This window comes from Falco peregrinus, chromosome 3 (assembly GCF_023634155.1).
Source record: "Falco peregrinus isolate bFalPer1 chromosome 3, bFalPer1.pri, whole genome shotgun sequence".
In the NCBI taxonomy this organism is placed as follows: Eukaryota; Metazoa; Chordata; class Aves; order Falconiformes; family Falconidae; genus Falco; species Falco peregrinus.
In genome coordinates this window covers 23,454,175-23,473,764 of record NC_073723.1, presented here as the reverse complement: position 1 = coordinate 23,473,764, position 19,590 = coordinate 23,454,175, and the positions used below count along the sequence as shown (strand labels likewise).

The following is a 19,590-nucleotide window of genomic DNA, read 5'->3' as shown; positions in this document are numbered from 1 at the left end:
TCATTCTATAAAATATTTTTGTTGTTTTTCTTTTTAACTTTCTTTTATTAATCCGACATGTTTTTAGTCCAGTCTCTCACAGCTTTGCTGGGGCTTTTCCCAAGAAGAAGCAGTAACAACTGTTTGTATATAAGAACTGGCTTCAGACAAAAAACCTGCTTGTTCCCCATGAGATGTAATTTATTCCTGCTTTTAACTTAGTACACTTCATTTTCCTTTGTGTACATTGTCAGTTTCGGTAGTTAATGCACTGCATGGCATAAAGTGCAGTACTTTGGCTTTATCTCCTGCTTTGTTCTCTCCACAGCCTACAAAACCCAGCTTACAACAAAGACACAAAGGCAGAGTCAGCATATTTACTGCTTATATTACTAGGTTCTATTTGCCACACTGTCATAAAATCATTTACCTACCTGCAACCAGATTTATCTGTCTGTGAAATGCTTACATTGTTTTATGAATATTTCTTAGTAGTTATGTGAAGTTTAATTCCTTTTTTCCTCCAGAATTCCATACTATTATGGGCCTTTTATAAACAGATATCTCTTCAAGAAAGTGTACTGGAGGGTTAGGTATACTTTTATTTTAAGATTCAGTGTTTTGACCTCAAACTTACCTCACATAGTTGAAATACCTACTATAGTCATATATCTATGCAATCACAGAATTATACATACCAGTGACTTGCAGTTAACAAATTTTCCTCTCCAGTGTGTTCTGCACACAGGAAATAGTCAAACACTTCAATTGTGAGCTGAATAGTCTAATATTAAATTTTTATACCTGTTAAATCACTTTTTAAAACATGAACTTATAAATATCTTGATCCAGTTTATTTTGAATAAATTTACTGAAGAAGAACCAATTAAGTATACATCTATACAGACAGGCAGAAATAAATATGTCTTTATATGTGCATATATTTATGTTGCAGAGGAATTACAGAATTCCCAGACTTGGAATTTAGTAACAACCTCTTTAGTCTTTACCTATCATGACAAAATATGGAAAAATAACTCAATATCCTCCCACATAAAAAAAGCAGAGATGCATTTTGTGCATGCAAAAAAAGTACCTAGAGTGTAGTTCACTGTGCACTTGTCTGACCAAAATGTTCATCAATTCAAAAGAGTGGAAAGATAAAACATCTTGTTAAAAATGTGAGGAGAAGTTTTATACTGGCAAATATTTCGTATCTATATGTATTGGCAATAGTGAAAAAAAATTAACTGAACTTGTAGGCATATAAATAAAACTATATTTTGGTTTTGCAATTTCAGAATTCTAAAAAAAAAAAAAAAAAAGAGTTTTAGAATGAAGATGCTTAAAACATCCATTTTACCCTGGCATAAGAAAAATATGAAAGTCAGAGTACTTCCTTGATTATGAAAGTGTCTAATTATTGTAACCTTTATAAAATGACAATATTATATATAAATGTAACTTTATTTATTAGCCTCAGTAAATTATTCATAGCTTGCTGCATTATGGAGAATCTGCAAGCTGCAACATTATCTCAGGAATAGGTGATATGATAAAGCTGCTGTCATGTTTTGCTGTTGAAAACAACCTTATCAAAATTAATTTGTCAGGGAAGAAGACTTTATTTAAAAACTAGTCATGGGTTGTACACAGTGTAATTGACCACAACATAATAAATCCAGTTTGGTTTTCTTTTAATTATTTTTGCACTCCTTCTAAAGCTAATAAAATTTTAAGTATTTTAATGTGTATTAGAATATGCAAATGACAGATGAAAAGCTTTGTGCATTTGAACTATGTTCACTGAGAAACAGGATATGAAATAAAGCAATTGCTATGTATATGCACTTATTTTGCAATACAATGCTATGGAGATTAGTAAAGAAAAAGGAACCCATCTGAGGAATAACTTTTCCTAATGAATAAAATCTGGCCCCCAAATGTATAACTTAAAAAAAATACAAATATCGGTGTTATGCACCAAACTAAAACCGCAAGCACGTAATGGGGTCTTATGTATGGATGTTTGTAGCAATACAAAACACTGTTGATTCCAATGAAATTCCTCACATCAATCTGTGAGAACTGTATTGCTAAAACAAAAGCATGACATCCTCCTAATCTCTTCATTCAAAGTGAAGGCAATGTAAAAAGAATGATCTAAATGAAAATTACTCTCCAAATTTAATTGTTCTGAATTACAAGTGGTGGTAGATGACAATGACATTTACACACAGATGACCCTGCTGACATATAAGCATGTTTTAAGTTCAGAGCTTTGTTCAGTTTATTTCCTATAGGTAAAAAAAACCCAAACACACAGAGAAAGAGTTTAATATTGAATAAACTATACTTTTTTGCTATTGGGGCTTTTTTCTAACCATCAGACAATGACATTTCTTAGGTCATGGCATTTAAACACTCTCTATTACCCCAATACAACTATTTATATTAAAATTAACACCCAGTATATGCATGTCCGGAAGAGACCTGCCATGTACAAAAAACCCATAGTCAAGTTGTTTAGTGTTGAGAAAAACTAGCTCTTACATGTAGACTCTCAAAACTAAACACCACTTCACTTGTTTGTCCCCAGATTCTCTGTTTTAGATGTAATAACCATTGGTAGGGAACAATAAGACATTTATCAGAGGAACCCTTTAGTTTAATCAAAGAGAGTCTCCATGGCAATGAGAAAGCGATAAGAAGCTCATTAGTGGGTAATCACCTTTAACAACCTTCTGCAGAACTCTGTGTTGGATAATTGCATTAGACAAAATTAGGACAAGTTCATTAGAATGGAACCACAAGGGTCTCTGTATTAAATGTAAAGTTAGATGTTTCTGATATCAAACATACACTTGTAGAAGTACTATTGAAAATAATTAGTTAATTTTTTTTTTTTATTGAACATAGAACAAAAATACCTTAACAGTAATTTCGTGCATTAAGCCTTTAAGACATTATGCCTGACGTTAAAAATTAAATCAAGAATGTGTTACATTCCTAGGTTGTATTTCAATAATTCATAGCCACCGTTATTAAAATGTGTACCTTGGGGTTTGTTTGTTGTGGTTTTTTTAATTTGTCAAGCTTTTACCACTTAGGTTCTTCACTGCTATTGATTAGAGAACTGTCCTCTCCAGAAAGTGTTTTCCTTCTGCATGATTTTCTACAGTAAATCCAGTCACCTTTTCATCCTCTTTCATATACACTGAAAAGTTTGAGTTTCTAGACAAAATTAATTTTGAAACCTAACAGAACTTGTTTCCTCTTTTTCTGAATCCTTTCCAAACTGTCAAATCTGTTTTGTCCTAGAGACTGACACTATTCAGATAATGACGTCTCTAATCATGAATAAAAAGAAATGTGTTTTTCATATTCTTATGTGACAGTCTTCTGCTTACACATTAGACTTATGTTTAAGCACAGGACTATTTTGGGAGCTTATCATTCTGATTCAAATTTACACTCTGTATTTTCACATCCCCTTGGAATAAAAACAAAATTATCCAAAGTTATACTGAAAAATGTTATGTAAAAAGAATGCATGTGTAACACTGTGACTGTGATGACTGACTGACAGGTGGAAGAATAAGGTTCAAGTCTTTAATTTTCCTTATTTAACAGTACAATTTTAATGCTAATTCATTTCAAAATCGGCAGATCAAGAATTTGAACAATGGTCTACAGTGAAGTCCATTAGCCTTCTACTTTGTTACAAAAATTTTTGTGCAAGTTAATATATTCTCATAAAATCTTTTTTATGATCATCTCCACAAACAAAATTTAGATTTATGTCTTGATTGTGTATCTTCTTCATTACTAAATAACATTTTTCTGGGAAGTATGAGGGGAAGTTTCAGGACTTGCAAATAACTTTACTAGAAAATAGAATTATTAGTAATAACTGTATTTTCTTCAAGATCATGGATAAACATATTAAATAGCTCCAAGCCAAGAATAGGAAACAATATAATGGTATTTCCAATGGTGCACACTTCCCATATATAACTACTTTTTTGTGGTACTGGTTAACCAGGTTTTAAACCAACTGATTTTTTTTTTGATCAATTTTTTTATTAAAGTTTTTTAATTCAGTTGAAATGGTTTTGTAGCTTCTGCAAGACCACATCAAATTTTTTAGACAAATACAAATGTTGCATTCTGTAAAGTTAACCTGTGAATCCAGAAAAGGATCTCAAGCTTTCCTGATGTAACAGTGTTTCATCAAAATGCTATCTTTATTGTATTTGGATGTGTATAGTAGTGATAATTTCTCCATTTTGTCAGTTTAGGTCCTTTCATTACTCTGCAAACATTATTCCTCTCCAACAGTCTCAGAAAATAAGATTTACCCATAAAACATGATTCCCTAGTACTGCTATATTTCTCATGTGAACAAGGGAAAAGGATTTGACCTACAATATTTGTTAGAATACAAGGGATATCCTGTATAGAAATCATAAGATATCAAATCTGACTGAGTATGAGGGAAGTCCCTCTAACTTAATTGTTCTGGTTATTACAAACTTCTGTTTCCTCAAAATCCAAGTTAATACTTGACAGAAAGTCAGTCCTTAGGAAGTAGTAATGGATCCCAAATTCACATTCCCATAGCTGTAAATGCGTTGAACACAGTTATATCCTACTTGTTCCCAAGTTTCTAGTTCTTATTTCATGACAAAGATTTTAAAATAAATTAGAAATATCATTGTAATAGGATATTGACTTAAAAACTAGTAGATGTATATGCTGAGATACATCATGTATATAAGCAAGAAATCAAAATATTCAGAAAGGCTTTTCTTTCTTTAATCACAGTCTAAAAATCAATACTTAAACCAGAGATTTAAAGTTGTTCATACTAATAAATATATATATATATCTGAGAACATTACTGTAGCATTTCTCTTACCTCTACAGATAGGAACTGGGAAGTCCCATGATGCTGTGTTCACAGAGTTAGCTATGCAAGTAAGCTGAGGGTGGCCATCCAAAATATATCCAGTTACGCAGCTGTATCTGATTTTGTCACCAACATCAAATCTTGTACCATACAAGATACCCTTTGGTGGAACTCCTGGATTGCCACAGGAACTACTCTGTAATTCTGGAGAAGACATATTTTTATTACTTTTAGGTTTTTTATAAATCAGTACTAAATTTTACTGAAGAATATAGGACACAGTAATTATGGCAAAGTTGGGCAGATACTGTGTTTTCATGGATATTATATAACACTTATCACTGAAAAGCCATTACTGACTTAGTCTATTAATTATCTGCTTATCTGCCCACATATTCAAAGGTAAAATATTATATGAAAATGAGCACAAAGTTTTCCTTAAGCTCCAGCTATAGATATATTAATATTTTATTCTTAATTGACAGCAAAGAACTCATTACATAGGAAGAAGAAACAAAGGAAGTTGATTTATTTCTGACTTTCAAGTTATACAAATGCAAAACAGTAAACAGATATAATACAGACAAGAACGAACATCAGATTTGAATCAACCAAAATTTGGAAAAATAAATGCAAGTACTCAAGACAGAGAACTAGGAGAAGGTTTTAACAAACATAAGCCTAGGCATGACCAGGAAGCTGTTGAATGATTTAACAGATTTTAGATGATGAGGCAAAAGTGATGAGATACTGCAGGTAACTGATTTCTGAGCAAGGGATTAGTTAATATAAATATATGGAATATCATAGATCTGGGTGGTTTCAGCTCTAATGCAGAGCTTTAAACCATTGAGAATCCAAAAGGAGTTGTGTGTCTGCTATTAGTTTGATCTCTGAGGACATTAATTAGAGCTCAGTTTTACTGGGTGGTACTCACACTCCAACTGTGAACCCTTTTGACTGATGTTTCAGTATCATAAATAGCTTGATTACAATCTCCCATCATTTACTGCTGAAGTCCTTTAGTTAATGGACATAAAAAGATAGATGTTTTACGAGTGTGAGCAAAAGAGGTTTCATGATCTCATCTGGAGCTCTTCAAAGCTTCTACCAAGTATACTTACCCACCTAACACTAAAAAAAAAGGGGGCAAATCAAGTAAGCCTGTGCTTGGAGTCATAACAAATTTACCTAATCTACAAAGGAAACAAGATGGAAGAACAGAAGGGTATATATGTATTATCTTATTTTCTTTACCTGAGTTCCCTGTAACTAAATTATTCTGCTGCATCCCTGATGTGCTCATGAGTGTGTGCACACAGGTACAAACACATGCACGCACACACACACATATACAAACTCATACATAAATATCATATGGAAAAAATAATTTGAGCTGTTATAGTAGGTTTCAGTTAAAGATATAAATGGTTATCAAAACAAGCCAGTATGGCTCATGAGATTCATTATATTGTCAAACTTCAATGCCAAGAACTACCAAAAACTGATACGTTATAGATTTCTGATACCAGCCGTGTAAGAAAACGATGTAACAGTTACTAGAAGGAAGGATCCGGTAGTCACATATATATACGATATATGTGTTATACATGTCTATACATATATATGCTACATATAAAATATATGCTAACAACATCTCCATCTGCAAGATTTGCTGTACCAACCATGTTTTGATGTGAGTATGTTAAAGAAGTAGATTAATTGCTGATGTTGCTGCTATTGCTTTCTTTCTCTTACATAATATACTCTGTGGATCTGGATTTGACTTTGATTGCCTTGCACAAGGACACAACACAGAAGTAAGAAGGTAGCCTGTCTCATCTTGGTCACTTCAAAGCTTAAGTCATTGATATTCTTATTACTGCTTTATCAGACTAAGTGTTATGTTCTCCAACAAAACGCCCCTGTCCTCAAATCTGCTTGCAAGCTTTACAAAGCAGACAATGCTGCAGTTGACTCCTGCATATTTGTTCAAAGGGATTCTTCCTAAATCCTTTAAAGGTTTTCAAGGCCACTCAGGTTACCATTTATCATCATAGCATGTCAAAATAGAAGTAAGAATATCATCCTGTGGATTCTGGTTATCTTATGAATCATATTCTATTAACTTGAAAACTCTGTCCGTACACAGTGTTTTTATTTTCAGCTTCCCCAAGAAGATGAAATCTTTCAGAGGCCTGTCTTTTGCAGTGCTTTGTAAAAGGGTCACAGAAAGATTCCCTGTCCTTTGAAATGAATATAAAGATTAGTGATGCCTTTAACAGTCATTGCCTAAAATTGCTTGCTTTACTCTTACTGCTGTCTCATCAAGAATTACCCACAGAAAGCAATATATTCTTATGGAATTATATTATATTTTAAAGCACTAATTAAAAATCACCCTCCTTCTAAAATAAAACTCATTTTCCTGCTGCAGTACTATATGACTCGTCTAAAAATAATACTTGGCATTTTCCATTAACTTTTTAGTATTATGAAAGTGGCTAGTGTGTTACTACTTCTAAACCTTCAAGTCATTTTGTTCCTTATTCTAGATAAGACAGCAGAAAATAAATTGTGCAATTTAAAATATATTCGTTTCTTCTGTGTGTATTTTAATTTTGAACATATACAAATGCATTATTTTGCGGGGGCAGGGGGATGTAATTCACCAACTGCATTAGTCTTCTTTAATAGGTAGCGTCTATTTTCAAACTGAATGTGACACTGCACTACCAACTCCTTGCCAGTTAAAGCTATGGATTGTTACCTTGAGATTGTCATCTGTCAGGGAACACAGGAATTGCCAAACTAATTCGTAATTTTCATTCAGCTCCGCAGTTTCTTGACTTCAGTGTCATTCTGATATTCAGGAATGACATGAAACATGGAAAAGTATTTCCTTTTAAATTTGCCACATTGTAATTTGGTTGAAGCACTCCTTGTTCATGTACTTTGAAAATAATCATAACTTAATATTTTACACCATCCAACTTTTTGACATTTTTATTGTGTATTGTTGCACATCTCATTTTTAATGTAAGCTGTCCTAATTGTTTCAATCTCCAGTAAGAGTTTTCTTTGCTCTAGATTTGTCAGTTATGCCTGAAATCATGTGCATGTTTTGCTCGCACAAGACCAAAATGCTTTTTTAAATCTATTCCACCTGTAAGTGAGGTATGTTCAACCTTATTTGTCCTCTGTTTTAAACAAGAGGATAAAAAACCAAGATCAAAATATCCGTTGATGTTTTTCAATAAGTTGCTATTTCATTAATTTCTATTAATGTCAACGGAAATTCTGTTCAAAGACTGTGGGTAAAACATGCCTCAGAGAGTTCTGCTTAGTAGGAATGGACACACTCCTTTAAAGAGTTTAATTAGCAGAAATTCAGCCACTTATGATTACTAATTTAAAAGCTATTCAAATTATATCATATTAAATATAATGTCTTTGTAACAATACTTTCAAAAATAAGGCTTACAGAAGTTGATTCTCTTTCTCAGCATTCCTTAAAGGAGAAACAAGTCATAACCAGATGTGGAAATTCAAATTTACTTTCAAATTTTTATTCAGATTTTAAGCCAGTATATTTTTTTTAATGTTATTTATAAAATCAAGAGTAGCACCAGTCCTCCCTAAAGTGTTTAAGCATGAAAATTGTAGTTTAATGTCCAAATAGCCAGAACAAGTGTTTGCAAATATACCAGTTAAAAATGCATTTGTCATATCATTGCATTGCTTTCAGCTTGGTGAAAACTATTTGTATTTTCTCTGTTGAAGATTAATGTTCTTCACACACTAAATTTGATATTAGATATTCGAAATTTAGGAACTTTTGTCTTTTTAAAGGGTTGACCCACATCTTTATCACTGCTTTTGTTCACAGCTACTACAAATTATTATGATCCCATTTTTCCCAACGTAAAGTGAGAAACACTGTCAATATCAAATATATATCTTCATGAGCACTCACTCAGTGAAAAACCTATGAAATATCCCAATAGAAGCTAGTATTTGTTTCTTTTTTATTTTTCATATTTTTTGCTTTTGAAATTGGATACTTCTAGTATCCCTACACTGTCAGTTTGGATATATCCCTCCCTGCATTACTGAATGGCTCTAGTCCTAGACTGATTGTTCACTTGTGGCTACTATTCCAAACAGTAATTCCTCTGCCAGACAAACCTGAGTATGGTCCAGGGAATACTCCGTTCTAGGTACCACTCCAGCTGTCTTTTGGGACAGGACTTGGTGTAACTGGAAATACCAGAACATGGCTGTACACAGATATCCCTTGGAAAAGCAATGCATATGTAGTTTGTGTTATTGACAAGCAAGAATGTTTTGGTACTGAGGACTGAAGACTGATTTCAGAAGCGTGCATGCAGTATGTGTGTGGATGTAATGAGTGCTATACATTCCAAGGGTCACAAATATTAAGAAAGATAATAGATTTGTAACAATATGAAGTTGCCTGAAATTCAGGTGTCTAAAATTCACCTATATCAAAACTTCTAATGGTTCATTTTAGTTGTACGTAGTTTTCCAGAGTTTTTATAAACTAAAAAACTCAGATGCATAGTCTCTACATCATAATATTCTGCTTTTTTCCTCAAAAAGGTATATTTTGCTTACTTTTCTATTCTGTCCTCATTCATGTTGTTCTGAATATATGAGTACCTGTCCCACTTGAGTTTACAGAGTGAGGGAAACCACAAGGAAAATTTGGAGTAGGCAGTATCAGTGCAGTGAAGGCAAAAAATTAAAGACTTAATACCTAAGTGGCAAATTAACTGTATAAATATGTATGGTTCAGAGAGCAAAGAAAGAGACATTATAAATAAATGCTTCGAAAGATCTACCATGAGCAATACAGATTTCTTAAAACAGAGATTAAATGAAAAAAAGTCCCCTCCCCCAAAATCCAGGTCTGTCCTTTGTAGCAATTCAATAAAAGTGGTTATTCCTTTATTCCAACAGATCTCTTACCTCAAGATACAAGTGCAGAATGAAGATTCACTATTCTGAAATTCACATTTGTTTAGCAGTAATAGAAATAACAGTTTGTCTAACAAACAAGACTTCTCTGAAGTTTTTGGTTTGCTTTCTGCATTTTTTGTGTCAGTCAGAAGAGACTGTCATATTCTGCTGTCTATCTATAAACAGGTAGGCATAAGGCAGTGTGGGAAAGATTTCTTTTTTTCCCCTAAAGAAAAACAAAGTAAAGAATGTTTTTTCTTCTTTTGTTCTTAATTGCTTTTTCTTGATAGAGAAATATCTTTGCAACAGTAATCTCACTGAGAGTCTCTACTGTTCACTAAAGATAATACAGCTAATTTCATTACATAGTTTCTTACATAATTTTTAATGAATGACATAATTTTGCTTTTTTTCTTCTCTTTGAAATTATTTCCATGCCAAGAAAATGACAGAAGAACTTGATTATCTGAAATAAAGCCACTGATTAGATAAGGGTGTTTTTTAAAATTCTGTCCTGAGAGAACTTTAAGTGTGGATTTTTATACTGAGTTTGATTTTGGTTCTAAGTACATTGAAACAATCACTGCATTTGCCTTCTTTGCAAGTAACACAAGAATGTTTCTATTTCTAGAATTAAAGTGATGTGTTATTTGTATAGGAACAAGCCCATTTTAGCATTAAGTAAATTAGAACTGCACTAATACAACTGTTCCACAAGCAAGGGAAAAACAAGAAGGAAAAGCAAGAAGGGCAACAAAAAGCTCTCCAAGATTTGTAAAGGACTCAAGTGACAATTGTAGTACTATACTGTAGTAACACTGACACAGTGAGCATGACAAATGGAATAGAAGAAATGGTCCAGTGTCTGCAGTAGATTCCTTTCACATGCAATACACTATTTGGAATATCTCTTCAAATCAGTCAAAGCCACAGAACAGCACTGGAGGGCTAAAAGACCATGCAGAAATACAATGGCAGTCACTAATTTTACCATATGACAGCATAATCCAGCACCAAGTGAAATCAACAGAAAGATTACTATAGTCTTTGGTAAATGTCATGAAATCTGACATTTCCCCATCAGACACACTTCTAAAGTTTAACCTCAAGGGAATGACAAACAGGTAAATAGTTAGCTAGGAGAGCAGCACAAGCTACCCTTGTTTACCTTTACCAGATTCCACTTGACTTCAAGTAAATTCCTTGGGGTTTAGCACCAGCTAAACCCCAAGTATGGCTGGAAGGTAAATTCACATAGTGCATGGACTGAGAAAGCCCATTGGAGATGACATGAAGTTTTGGAATGGGACTAGAGTTGCTAGCGTCACAAAGATTGTTCCATCCACACCGTTCCAAAAATGGAAATACCTCCTCAGTGGAAATTCCACCTCAAAAAAATGGAATACCTTATCAGTATCGTTCAAAGCCTGAGGTCTGCCTCATGATCTGCCACATGTGGTAGTTGTTCAGCTTCCCAAGTGGATGAAGCCCAGACAGATGCACCCTGCCTGCCATGCAGTGGCTGCGTAGAGATGTCCATATATGAGTCATAACAGCATTGTTCCACTTAGACTCAGCACTTTTTTTTGACACAGCTGTATTCTGTAGGCAGCTGGGAAGAGGCTGTTGTATTTACAAAGCAAAGTTTATTTCAGAGCCTGGAACAATCTAAAATAAAATGTAATCCTAAACCCTATACCACTTCAGTGTTCCTTCTGCAGTATGTATTTCTTACTATGACTTTTAGAGTTATGTAAAAGAATTTAAACTTCAATTTCTGAATTTTTATGCTAAGTAATATCTAATAGTGTTATTTATTTTAATTCTGCACTTTCCCCAATGCCTCACCTCTTTTTGCCTTATTAAATGTTGCATTGTTCCTCACTGGCTGTCCTTACCTGGAGAATTTACAGTAACCTAAGACAGAAAAATCTAACTTAATTTAGGGAAATGCACTTTACCCACTAAAGGAGGATGTCACAGCACAGACAAGTTGTGCGGTATTATATAGACAGTGTCACCACACAAATTTTAGTCAAGAATAGATACATATGTAAAATGAATTTAAAATATTTTATCATTATTCTATCATTAATTTAACAATTTGATGTGCTGTCATATCTAGATTCGGGGTTCCCTTTTTGCAAGACATAACACAAATATTGGGAAGATGTATAGTTTTTATATTTAGGATGATAGGCATACTGAAAGCAGAGAACAGAATGAAATAAAACACATTTTGTGGAAAAGTACTGGGACTTCTTAAGTAGACAAGAAGAAATGTAAGAGTTCACAGGTGAGCATTGGTAGGCATTGCTAATTAGTGAATTGGATCTTAAACTGTTTTAAAGGCTAATGTGAAAGATTTATGGTTTAAATGATTATAAACTAGAGACTGGCTAGTCTTAAAAAGAAAGTACACGACATCTCTTTCAGCTTCCTGTTGGCAAAGGTCATCTGAACTGAGCAGTATATAGTCTGAGGGTACACACACATGTTCATGGCCCATCAACCATGCCTCACTTCCCACTCATTAGTTAAGGTTTCCCCACAACAGGTCTTTTTCACAAATTGTGTCTTAAAATTGAAGGCAGAGAACTGTTTGTTGAACTTTTCAACATTTTTCAAAACAAAAGAGAAAAATTATTTCTGCTACAGTGGATCAATCGGGGTCTAAACCTAGAATTTAAAATATAAGATGTGTATATGGGATGTGTCATGGACACACCATTATAAAGTGGCATAAAAGGGCACAAAGAAAATCAGTTTTCTCCTCACGAAAGGGACTATGACACAAGAGAACTGGGCACTAGGTGGCACCTGAAACATTCAGAGATGTTCTATGACCTGGCAGAGCAACAAAAATTTCCTTCCATATGTATCTGTGGTAACATAAAATTCCATCTTTTTATGTATATTATATATGCTTGGCATATGTATATGTTGGTACATACATACTTATATGTAGAATTACTAGTAGTGCCCTGTTAGAAGTACAAATTTTAATACAATCGGATCGCTTCATTGACTACCTGCTTGTTTTTCACAAAGGACATGTTATCTCTTACAGTGAAAGTTCAATCTGTTTTACACCATTATTGCTGGTATGAAGGGTTTCTTAACAATGTTGTTTACAGAAAACATGTTTACAAATTTTGAGCTATATCCTTGTACTTATTTTCTAAAAGTTTCTGGTTTTGCTATTTTGACAAAAGAAAGGCCTAATTCTTTAGTTTACACTTTAAAAGCTTTATGGTTTAGAATTTTGCTTTAGAAGACTGAACAATTATTATCTCCAAAATATTTATCACATTGTTTTTCCCATGCACCATTTCTTGATAGAATTAATTTTATCACTGTATTTGATGACAAAGGGTCATAAGATGTCATAAGGACATTACCAAAATCTTCACAGGTCTTTTCTTTTTTATGCTTCATAGTAAATCTCAACTGGCAGGTTGAGAATACTGCTCAGTAGGTAGGATATGGAGTGGTTAGGCAGTACCTTTCTTTAATCAAGACTAGATTGCTGCAATTGCTTTTCTGAATGTCCTGGTTTCAGCCAGGACAGAGTTAATTTTCTTCTTAGTAGCTGGTGCAGTGCTGTGTTTGGGATTTGGTGTGAGAACAATGCTGAGAGCACACTGATGTTTTTAGTTGTTGCTGAGTGATGTTTATACTAAGTCAAGGACTTCTCAGTTTCTCAGGCCCTGCCAGTGGGAGGGCTGGAGGGTCATGAAAAACTGGGCCAGGATGGGTGACCCAAACTAGCCAAACAGGTATTCCATACCATATGACGTCAAGCTGAGTATATAAACTGGGGGAAGAAGAAGGAAGAGGGGAGACATTCACAGTGATGGTGTTTGTCTTCCTGAGTAACAGTTACACAAGACAGAGCCCTGCTTTCCTGGGGACAGCTGAACACCTGCCTGCCCATGGGAAGTAGTGAATGAATTCCTTGTCTTGCTTTGCTTGTGTGCACAGCTTTTGCTTTACCTGTTAAACTGTCTTTATTTCAAACCACAAGTTTTCTCACTTTTACTCTTCCAGTTCTCTCCCCCTTCCCCATGCAGGGGAAGTGAGAAAGTGGCTGTGTGGGGCTGAGTTGCGGTCTGGGGTTAAACCATGACACCTTTAAAAAAAATCTCCTTTAGAAAACACAAACTCTATCCTTTTATGTGTCTCAAAGTATCAGCACATCAGGTGAAATTTAAAATTCTTAATCTCACCTTCCTTTTAAAGTATTTTCATGAATGCTTCATGACCCACCAACACATTATTCAGACTATGTATGGATATGGTAGAGCTTCTTCAGTTAGCCATTGCATAGCTGTCATTAATATGTCTTCATACTCTCAAGAGTGTACACTTGTGGTAATGTATAAATAAATGTAAAGTACAAATGTTAAATTCTCAAATACATATCTTATTGTGAATCAAAATATTTTTATTAAAATGCTAATATAAAATCTCCACTTCATATCAGGATGGAAGAGTAATCCCTTCTCTTTACAGCAAAATATATTCAAGGTTCCTGCATTCAGAATACAGTTGAAAATACTGCTGATATAATAAGCAAGGGAAAGTTTATAATTAAAAGAGTACAACAAATCATAGTAAAACTGGTTTATTTTGCTTATTGTTCTCAGTGTTTATGATATGACTCAGAAATACATAAAAAATGTAGGTCTTGCATAATAAAGTGCTATTCTCAGAGTCATTTTTCTAACCACAATCATACTTTTAAGGTCTGAAGCAGATGGCTACCTAATAAAGTTGTTTTTATTAGAAATGGTCTCTTTGGTTAATGTTCATCTCAGGTATAATATGAATTTTTCATTAAAAATGTCCAGACACGACTGCATTTAAAAATACTGGGTCAAGGATATATGCATGATTCTGCTTTTAATGGTACTTACCCTGATAATTTTGCAGTGCTGGATTGCGTTATGGCCTAATGACTCTACTGCATAAGGTGAAATAATACATTACTGATCTTGTCCAAATTACTTACACGATGAATCATTAATCCAGAAAGTCAGTGTGATCGAAATAATGGGTAGTAATGTGAATGAATAAACATCTGCAACAGGACAGTCATCAAGAACAAGCACAAAACCTTTGAATAACTTATATTCCATAAAACTCAGTGCTGAGCTGTGCACCCACAATACTGTACCTTCCAAAAGTCAGCTTTCCACATGGGAGGAAAAACAAATTCTACTCCAAACACAAAAGCATTGTTTGTTTTTTCCATCTACTCCACCTTTCTTTTTCACTTTTAGCAAGAATTCTCAGATATCCCTCATTTGGGAAGCAGTTATCTGTAATTTTTATCTCATTTCAGCATGATGCTATCATTTCCCTTTTGCAAGAATTAACATTAGTGTTGGTATTCAGTATTCTATTATCACCTTTGTTGCATGGGCTTGTGCATTTCTCAGAGAACACCTCTTGAGCCTCAATATTTGTGTGCTTTGCCTTATGCTGGGAGGAAGTTCCCTGGCACATTGGGGAAAATATTTTCAGAATTTTCAAGCATGGAAGAAATAGTACTGTATTTTCCGATGAAACATATGATATCTTTACGCAAGAATGATTTAAAATGTCTGAAAAAAGAACTCAATGTACCAACCTTCATCTATAAGCAAGTATCACTTGGCACAGGGGAAACCGCTTTATACAAGCTGTGCTTTGTGAGGCTTGGTGAAAAATGCTTAGTTATAATTTTTTTCTTTCTAATAGTGAAAACCTAAATGATATAGTAATGCATATGATTCAGTACACTACTGTCTCTGGGGTATGGATTGTTATGGGTATCTTTTTTTTTTTAAGAGGTTTTAAAATCAGAAAGGACTGTTTGTAATTTCTACTCTGAATCTTGCAGGAGCAGAGATCAAACAGTTTCCTTAGTTATTCCTGGATCAAAATAATCGTGTTTGAGACGTAAGCAGTAAAAGGCATTTAATCTTATTTGATAAATATGGTGATGGATAGTGTCTGCAAAGTATTTCATGTGATATAGACATATTAACTTTCTTCCTTCAAAGCCTCCCTTTTTAACCAACAAAATCTTGAACTTATACAGTCAGCCTTCTCTCAAATCATGTTAGCAGCCAGAATAACAGCTACTTTTATCCCCATCCCTTCAGGTTACCTGCTGTGAGTCATCCCTCTTTTGACTAATCTGTTATTGGAATGAGTAGAAATGGTCATAATTTGACGGGAGAGAAAGATTTATCATTAAAATAACTCAAGATTTGAATTAACATTTCATTAAACATCTGTGTAGGCCACTGTTTCTCTGGCTATCTCTACATGACAGGTTAATACTGAAAGAGCCATGCTAGTCATGTCTCTGAATGTACTGGTATTTTATATCGAGAAACGACTTGAACACCCCTTCAGTTTCTACTTTTAAATACTTTCAATATTCTGTGCTTTTATTGAGAGAAAGAAAAATGTTCTAGGATAAGGTAAGTTTAACAGCCTGCTGCAGTCCCGCACAAATCACTGTTTGACAGAGCTTATGAAGTGTTCCTTGTGGTGGTAATTCACTGAAAGATCATGTATCTTATAGAGATCTTTGCAATACTTCTTTAAAGAGTGACAGATTGGTATGTTAGAAGAGCTAAACAGCGTCAAAGAAATATATGTTATACAAGTAGGCTGTTAGCATAGTGTGAAATGGCAAGGAGTACGCAGAAATGTATCTTCAGGTCTATATCTGACATGTTCAATCATGTGATATATAATTCTACTTTAATGTATAAGGAGGAGAAAAATTGTAAGTGTCAATTGATGGATGAAAAAAATCTTTTCAGCGTTAATTTTCCATTTTTAGGGGAAAGGTGCTAATGAACTGATAAACATTTCAGTTTGATTTCCCCTCCTTTTTCCCCTGCAAAATAGAGGTGGAAAAGAAAACTGAGGAGAAAGATCTATTTTTTTGTTTCTCAAGTTTGAAAGATATTTTCAATCAGGGAAAAAGTCTATTTCCATCAAACATTTTTGTAACAAGTAGAGCACTTTTGCAGTTAATGTTGACTTGGTTGTCAGATATTTACTGTGTTAATGTTCTGACTAGGTATAAATAGAAGGCTGTAAGGGAAAACAAAGGAGTCAAGGGCAAGGAAATCTATGCATGTTCAGACTTCTTAGTTTAGGTCTCAACATTCTGAATGCTCAACCCAGCATTCAGTTGTGATAATTTTGGCAGTGAACTTTCTGGATGTTAATGACACCTTAGCTAACTAATAGATGTTAGTTAGTATATGAGCATCTGGAAATCCTGAAATAACTTTTCTTCTTTATCAGTTATATCTAATTAAATATTTACTAACAGACATATGACACTACTAGACAGGACTACAATGTTGATGTGCATCTGGAAATCCTGAAATAACTTTTCTTCTCTATCAACTATATCTAATTAAATATTTACTAACAGACTTATGACACTACCTAGACAGGACTACAATGTTGATGTGATGTCTGTAGTGTCTACCTTGTTTCAAGGAAAATCAAGCAGGTGTTCAACATGGCATATTTTATTTCCTCTATACATTTGTTATACTATGAAAAATGAAAATTGAATTATAAACTCTCAGTTATACTAGATTAGTGTGTTTATATAAGATGAATTTTTTTAGTATTACTTTTATGCCTCCATTTCTGCAGTAGTTTATTCCATTTTAAATCTCTCACTCAAGTCCTGTAATGCTCTACTTTCTCTAACATCAGCAACCTTTGCACAAAGATACTGGGAATATGCTGGTGCAGGAGCGGGCTGGAAATTAGGACCATGCATGGCAATCAGTTAGCTGAGGGGAATGTGCTCAACGAACCCTGGGAGGACAAGGAGTGTGAATAGACACAACAATTAACATGAAGAGTCATGCTGAGAGAGCACAGGGGAGTGGGGGATGGATGACACCAAGGAAAGGTAACACCTTGCTGTTAATTGATGGTAGTTAACCACCAATCAGGGATTGCCTAGTATGCACGGCTTAGCTTAAAGAACCAATCTGTTTAAAAAGCGCAGCTTCTGAAACTATATATAAACTCGTGTTTCTGTACAATAAATGGACCTTTGCTTGCATCAAGCTGTGTCCTGTCTCTTCATTCACCTCATGTTGGGACATAAGAAACAAATGTATAGCCTCTTAACTGGAATCAGTCTGTGTATTTCTACTTTCCAATGTTATTTTTACAAGAGGATTTAAGTATGAAGTCTACAATCACGATGGAGTTGAATACTGTAAAAAGGTAACAAAACGTAAATTAATCAGATCTACAAACAGGAGATGAATTGGAGATTAGCATGTCAAATTTATATTGTGATCCCACTAGTTCACGGTTATAAAAAGCATTTTTCAATACAACTCAGAAACCTTACAGGGCTCCCTGTTGTAATTAGTTCTGTGACATACCAAAAAATAGATTGAGAGTAGGCAAAAAAAATACTTATTTGTTTACAGTATTTCATTTGCTTTGTGAAACAAAAGATATTCTGAAACACATAATGAATCAGTGTAATCAGGAGTTACAAGTCTTCTTAGCAGCTGTTTCATGAAGGATGATATTACTGGCATTGCTACATTTCTAAGATAAGTAAAGCCTTCCTTTCCAATTACTTAGTTATTAAAACTTTCTGTTGTTTGGTTGTGTTTGGAAAAAACTTAACTGTGTGAATAGATACTCAAGTTCCAGGTGACTAAGGACTTAATGTTCTTGGTAGTGAAGAGTATTATGACTGAATAAAGAAATAAAACTTTTAATTATTTTCATTTCCTGTATTTCTGGGTGTTTGTTTAAAGACATTGTATTTAGATACTTATTTTAAACTTAAGCAAAAATGTCTCAGAAGTAGTTTGTTTTCTGGGAATAGACAAGTCAAATGTACTTTTAGTTATGCAAAGCCAAACTTTGGTATAATCATTTGTCTTGGAAAAGTATATTCATTTCTCTGCTCTTTCTACTTCAGTCTTTACTGGGATCAGTCTGGTGATTGTGGTTAAAATAGAAAACAATCCACAGAACCCTTCATGAATTTGACTGCATCATCAGCTGCATGGAATTCTGTTTGCTCTTCAAAAGTCAGTGCTTTTTTCAGCATTATAATCCTCTAGCTCATAGCCGAAACTGGAGTTTCAAGTATCAGCAGTGTCCAGAAATGCCAATTATTGTTTATAACTACAACTATTTTCAATTTGTACATGTCAGTATCAAATGACAGAGTATCAAATGACACTGAAGTGGCCTTTTTAACCTCAGAATTGAACTAAAGCTCAAGTTTTTAACAAGGGCTTAGAAATGGATGTCAAGGCAACCTCAAATACATACCACTCTGCATATCAAGTTCAAGAAATCGAATTCTACCGCTTCAATTCCTAGTAAAATAATTTCCTAAATGCCATTCACTTCTGATTGATAATAGATTCATTCTATAAATTGTAGTCCTGGCTAATACTGGATCCATTTGAAAGACCTGATGATAATTACATCATCTTCACTTAACAATGTAATTAATGTCTTTTTCATATCTCTACAACCTAAAATTCTTTAATTCACGGGATCCTGATTGCTTCCAGTTTAAGAAAGAATGTTTTCACTTAAACATCTCCCTATCCTTAACAACTGGAATAAGCATACATAGCATGTGGAGTATATAACAGACATGTTTCACAACACAAGCTTTCCTTTTGAACATTAAC

The 19,590-nt window shown here is 34.0% G+C and overlaps 1 protein-coding gene across 3 annotated transcripts in view; it reads right to left on the bottom strand.

The window, feature by feature from the left end:
• The window catches only part of CSMD3 (CUB and Sushi multiple domains 3), a 725,287-nt gene that overhangs the window by 562,155 nt on the left and 143,542 nt on the right, over window positions 1-19,590 (bottom strand). For all 3 annotated transcript variants that reach the window (XM_055800728.1, XM_055800729.1, XM_027777765.2), the window contains exon 4: window positions 4,901-5,095. In XM_055800728.1, the coding sequence (XP_055656703.1) occupies window positions 4,901-5,095 (195 nt within the window). The remainder of the gene's footprint in view (window positions 1-4,900; window positions 5,096-19,590) is intronic.